Source organism: Nestor notabilis, unplaced genomic scaffold (genome assembly GCF_000696875.1).
Source record: "Nestor notabilis isolate BGI_N333 unplaced genomic scaffold, ASM69687v1 scaffold17977, whole genome shotgun sequence".
Taxonomy (NCBI): Eukaryota; Metazoa; Chordata; class Aves; order Psittaciformes; family Psittacidae; genus Nestor; species Nestor notabilis.
In genome coordinates this window covers 732-5,698 of record NW_009938033.1, presented here as the reverse complement: position 1 = coordinate 5,698, position 4,967 = coordinate 732, and the positions used below count along the sequence as shown (strand labels likewise).

General features: G+C 60.9%; 1 protein-coding gene across 1 annotated transcript in view; it reads left to right on the top strand.

Annotated features, from left to right (window-relative positions):
* The window catches only part of LOC104409297 (metal transporter CNNM4-like), a gene marked incomplete at both ends in the record, with an annotated part of 5,947 nt that overhangs the window by 255 nt on the left and 725 nt on the right, over window positions 1-4,967 (top strand). The window contains 7 exon segments of the mRNA XM_010019128.1: window positions 1-520; window positions 2,932-3,075; window positions 3,153-3,290; window positions 3,771-3,940; window positions 4,085-4,181; window positions 4,798-4,860; window positions 4,863-4,963. The exon segment at window positions 1-520 is cut by the window's left edge and continues 255 nt beyond it. Of these exon segments, the coding sequence (XP_010017430.1) occupies window positions 1-520; window positions 2,932-3,075; window positions 3,153-3,290; window positions 3,771-3,940; window positions 4,085-4,181; window positions 4,798-4,860; window positions 4,863-4,963 (1,233 nt within the window).

The following is a 4,967-nucleotide window of genomic DNA, read 5'->3' as shown; positions in this document are numbered from 1 at the left end:
GGCTTGGCCGTGGGCGCCAACACCATCATGGTGACCAAGTTCTTCATGCTGGTGACGTTCCCCCTCTCCTACCCCATCAGCAAACTCCTCGACTGCATCCTGGGCCAGGAGATCGGCACCGTCTACAACCGGGAGAAGCTGGTGGAGATGCTGAAGGTGACGGAGCCCTACAACGACCTGGTGAGGGAAGAGCTCAACATGATCCAAGGAGCCCTGGAGCTCCGCACCAAGACGGTGGAGGACGTGATGACCCCGCTGCAGAACTGCTTCATGATCAACAGCGATGCCATCCTGGACTTCAACACCATGTCGGAGATCATGGAGAGCGGCTACACCCGCATCCCTGTCTATGAGGAGGAGCGTTCCAACATCATGGACATCCTGTACGTCAAGGACTTGGCTTTCGTGGACCCTGACGACTGCACGCCCCTCAAAACCATCACCAAGTTCTACAACCACCCCGTCCACGTTGTCTTCCACGACACCAAGCTGGATGCCATGCTGGAGGAGTTCAAAAAGGGTAAGGAGGCGCCGCTGCTTCCATAGGGTGCTCCTGCTTCCATGGGGTGCCATCCGTGGGGTGCTGGTTTGGGTGGAGGGGACAGGACACGCGGGGACACGGTGTTGGGCACAGGCAGCTGAACCAGGAGCAGCCCGTTCTCTGCCCGTGGCCCTGGGAATGTTCACTTGGGTTTAACCACCAGCCCTGGAGGCCCTTGGCTAGAAAATGAGAGCTGGGAAATTGCTGGGCTCCCAGGTTTGGGCTTGGCTGCCTCCTCCCATTGGGAATGGTGAGTGCTGCTTGGTGCCGGCCCCATTCCCGCTCTTGCTTCCTGCTTGTGAGGCTGGGAGCAGGAGCAGGACATGGGCTGCCTGCAGGCTGAGCCCTCCGGGATGTGCCTCCAGGCTGGGAACCCTCCTGCCCTTCCCAGCTTCCAGAGTGGGACTGGGATGAAGGGAAGATCCCAGCTGCGGTGGGGGATGCCAGGTCAACCCCGCTCCGTGCTCAGCTCCTGGAGCAGCGGTTTGGGCTCATCACACTCGCTGTGTCCCATCACCCTCAGGGATGGTTCGGGGGGTGTCGTGACGAGATTTAAGGGATCAAATAATTCCACCTGGACCAAAAGCTCGTCTGGAGCTTGGGAGAGGGTTTGGGAGCTGCTAGATCCGAGCTTGGCTCGTGTAAGGGCAGGGAGGAGGCAGCAGCTCCAAAACCATGGACACGGGAGCACCGCGGCTCGGCACGGCTCCCTGTGGGAATGCCAATGGGATCTCAGTGTCTTTCCCTTCAGTTCATCCCATCCCACTCCAGCCCGGCCCCAGAACCCAGCAGCAGAGAAGCAGAGTTCTGTTGCTGCCGGAGCCGGCGTTATCCCGGCTGCTGGCACCGGCTCCTTCCTAAGGGATTTAAAGCCGCTCATTCCGGTTACAAAGCCACCCACGTCCCATAGTATTGGATTTCAGCTGCCTCTCTGGCTCAGGGCACTGCTTTGTGGTGCTGCTTTTGGGCCAAACCCCATTCCTCATGGATACAGCACTGTGGTGAGGCTCTGCCCTCATCCCGCTGATGGGCACCTGGATCAGAAGCAGGGCCCGTGCCCTTTGCCCAGCGGATCCCTGCGGGGTGTTTGCTTTGCCACCGGCCGCTCCCAGCGGAGCTCATCCGGAGAGGAGCCGCCTGAGTCACCCAGCCCCATCCCTCTGGGTGCACGCCCCAAGGTGAGGGGTTCCCACAGCCCAGGCACTGAGCTCAGGGTGGTTTCACCCCTCTGAGCATCACCTGCCCTGGAGCAGCTCTGCTCTGGAGCCAGGCTGAGAGAGCTGGGCTGGGGCAGCTGGAGAAGAGAAGGCTCCTGAAGGGGACACCTTAGAGCAGCTCCAGTGCCTAAAGGGGCTCCAGGAAACCTGGAGAGGGGCTTTGGACAAGGGATGGAGGGACAGGACAAGGGGAATGGCTTTAACCTGCCAGAGGGGAGACTGAGATGAGCTCTGAGGCAGAAGCTCTTCCCTGTGAGGGTGCTGAGGCGCTGTCACAGGGTGCCCAGAGAAGCTGTGGCTGCCCCATCCCTGGCAGTGTTCAAGGCCAGGCTGGACACAGGGGCTTGGAGCAACCTGCTCTAGTGGAAGGTGTCCCTGCCCGGGGCAGGGGTTGGAGCTGGAGGACCTTTAAGGTCCTTCCAACCAAACCAGGCTGGGATTCCATGAACACAGGGAGCTCTGTGGTCCCTTCTCCGTCAGCTTTCCCCTGTGCCTGCAACCACCAGCTCTATAACCAAACAGCAGCTCATGTCAGGAGGGCACGTTGGTGCTGAGCAGAGCAGGATGGCACCTTGCTGCTGGCCTGGGGGCGAGTGTGTGGCTTGAAGAGGCCCAAGTGATTCTCTCTGGGGCTGTGCTGAGGTCGGGGAGGGAACGTCACCATCTTCCCCAGGCTAAGGAGACGGGTGCTGAGGGTGCAGTGGCCTGGGTGTGCTGTGGTGTTCCACACGCTGCTTGGCTTCTTTCCCTGGAGCAGAGCTAGATGTTCCTTTTCCCAATGGACCTGTGTAATTTGGGGATGGGGCAAGAGAAACCTGCACCCAGGAGCAGGGCCAGCTCAGATTCCAGCTTTGGATTTAGCTGGAATAAGGCAAACTGCATCCTGCCTGCACAGGGTGAGGTGCTCACCCAACACTGGGACATGGAATGGGCTCCCTAGGGACACATTCCATCTCCTGGGAACCCCGTTGCCAAGCCCACGCCTCGCACTGGTGCTGGCCTCAATCACTGCCATTACACTGGGAATTGGTGCCCAGCCCAGGGGCACGTCTGCATCTGAACTGGTTTATTGTTTCCTGTGCAGGGCGGGTGGAAGGGAGGGAAGCACTGGTCCCAGTGACACCGCTGGGATTGGGGGGGTCCCCTTCCAATGTCCCATGTGCCAATCCATAGGGAAGTCCCACCTGGCCATCGTGCAGAAGGTGAACAACGAGGGCGAGGGAGATCCCTTCTACGAGGTGCTGGGGCTGGTGACGCTGGAGGATGTCATCGAGGAGATCATCAAGTCGGAGATCCTGGATGAGTCGGACACGTACAGTAGGTGTTGGGCTCGGTCCCTGTCCCCTCCTCATCCCATGTCCTGCTGTATCCCGCTGACACCCCGCTCCCCACAGCCGACAACCGCAGCAGGAAGCTCGTGAGCAACCATAAGGGCAAACGGGACTTCTCGGCCTTCAAGGACCCCATCGGGGAGCTGAAGGTGAAGGTCTCCCCACAGCTGCTCTTGGCCGCTCATCGCTTCCTCTCCACAGGTAAAGGGGGTGTTTTGGGGTGGGGGGAAGCCCCCTGAAGCTCAGGGCACCCCTTGTCTCAGTCCTATGGCTCCAGCAGCTCCCCAGCTCCATCCCGGTGGGCCCCATGTGCTGCTGTGTCCCTGGGCTCCGTTCCTGTCCCCCCACCAAGGAACAGTCGCTCCAACCATCTAGTTCAGGAATCACGGGATGCTTGTGTCTCATCCCGCTCTCCTCCCCTCTGTCCCCACCTGCCAGAGGGATGCCTGGGGATGCTCAGAAGGTCCCCATCCCTCCAGCATGGTCCCATTCCCTGCTGGCACAGGTGTCCACAAGGCTGGGGACCTGGAGCTTACGTTGGGTGGGTTTCTGCCCCAAGGAGGTGCCAGTGGGGTCCAGCATGATCCAGGCACCACTCAGGGGGACGGGGGGGGGATGCTCCTTCACGTGGAGGAACAAGGACCGTGGCTCGGAGCCCTTTTCTCCCTGTCTTGCTCTCAGAGGTTACGCTCTTCGCCCCCCCCTACATCTCGGAGAAGATCCTCCTGCGACTCCTCAAATACTCCGATGTCATCCAGGAGCTGAAGTTTGACGAGGGCAACAAGAAGTCCCCGCGCCACTTCCTCTACTGCAAGAACAAGGCAGCTGACTACTTCACCCTCATCCTGCAGGTACCTGGGTGCCACCACGCACGTGGGGTCCCCTGGGTGAGCTGTCACCCCCGGGCAGGCAGAGACACGGGGTTTGGGGTCTCTTATCCAGCCCAGTGCTGTGGGATGTGGCTTAAGGAACTCAACCCCTTCTCTCGTGTGCAGGGCAAGGTGGAGGTGGAGACGGGCAAGGAGTGCATGAAGTTTGAAGCAGGAGCTTTCTCCTATTACGGGGTGATGGCCATCAGCCCCTCTCCTACTGGTAAGCACCCCCAAATCTCTTGAGTGCCAGCATGGGGAGAGCCTCCCACACTGGTTTAGAGCTGTTGGTGGGAATAGGAGATGCTGGAGCCCCCACTGGCACCCCCTGAGCTGTCCTGGGGGCTGTGACACTGACCCTCATGGCTCAGCTCAGTGTCACCAGCACCCATCCACGGGCACTGTGAGGGGCAGAGGGACCTGCAGCCACCCTCCCTTTCACTCAGAGGCTTCTCCTCACCTTGTCCCCTGTGTGTGTGTTGTGTTGTCCATCTCCCTACCCTGTGTCCAAGCACATCACCTTGTCCCCATAGCCCCCACCTTGTCTGTAACACATGTGGGGTGACTGAGCCACTGCTTTGGGACTCACAGTGTCCTTGGTCCTGGTCCCTGTCCCCTGGAGCAAGGGGGTCCAGAGGGTCGGGCTGCACTGGGGTGGGCACACGTCCCATCGTGCCCTGTCACCGCCGGGGTCTGTGTCCCTGGAGCCTGCAGGATGGGGATCTCCCCGCACGGAGCCAGGGCAGCGTCACCGGGGGCTCAGCACCCCATTAGGGGCAGGCTCAGGACTCAGGCGGGTGGTGCAGGGCGAGGCTGAGCCCGTCCCTCGTGTCCAGCAGAGACGCGCTCCCCGTCCCACGTCAGCAGCCTCAACCACTCGGCGTCCCTCAACTACCACGAGCGCTCCCCATCGGCGGCAGCAACAGCCAACTCAACACCAGCACCAGCGCCCAGTACGTGGCCGACTTCAGCGTCCGCGCCCTCACTGACCTCCAGTTCGTCAAGGTGA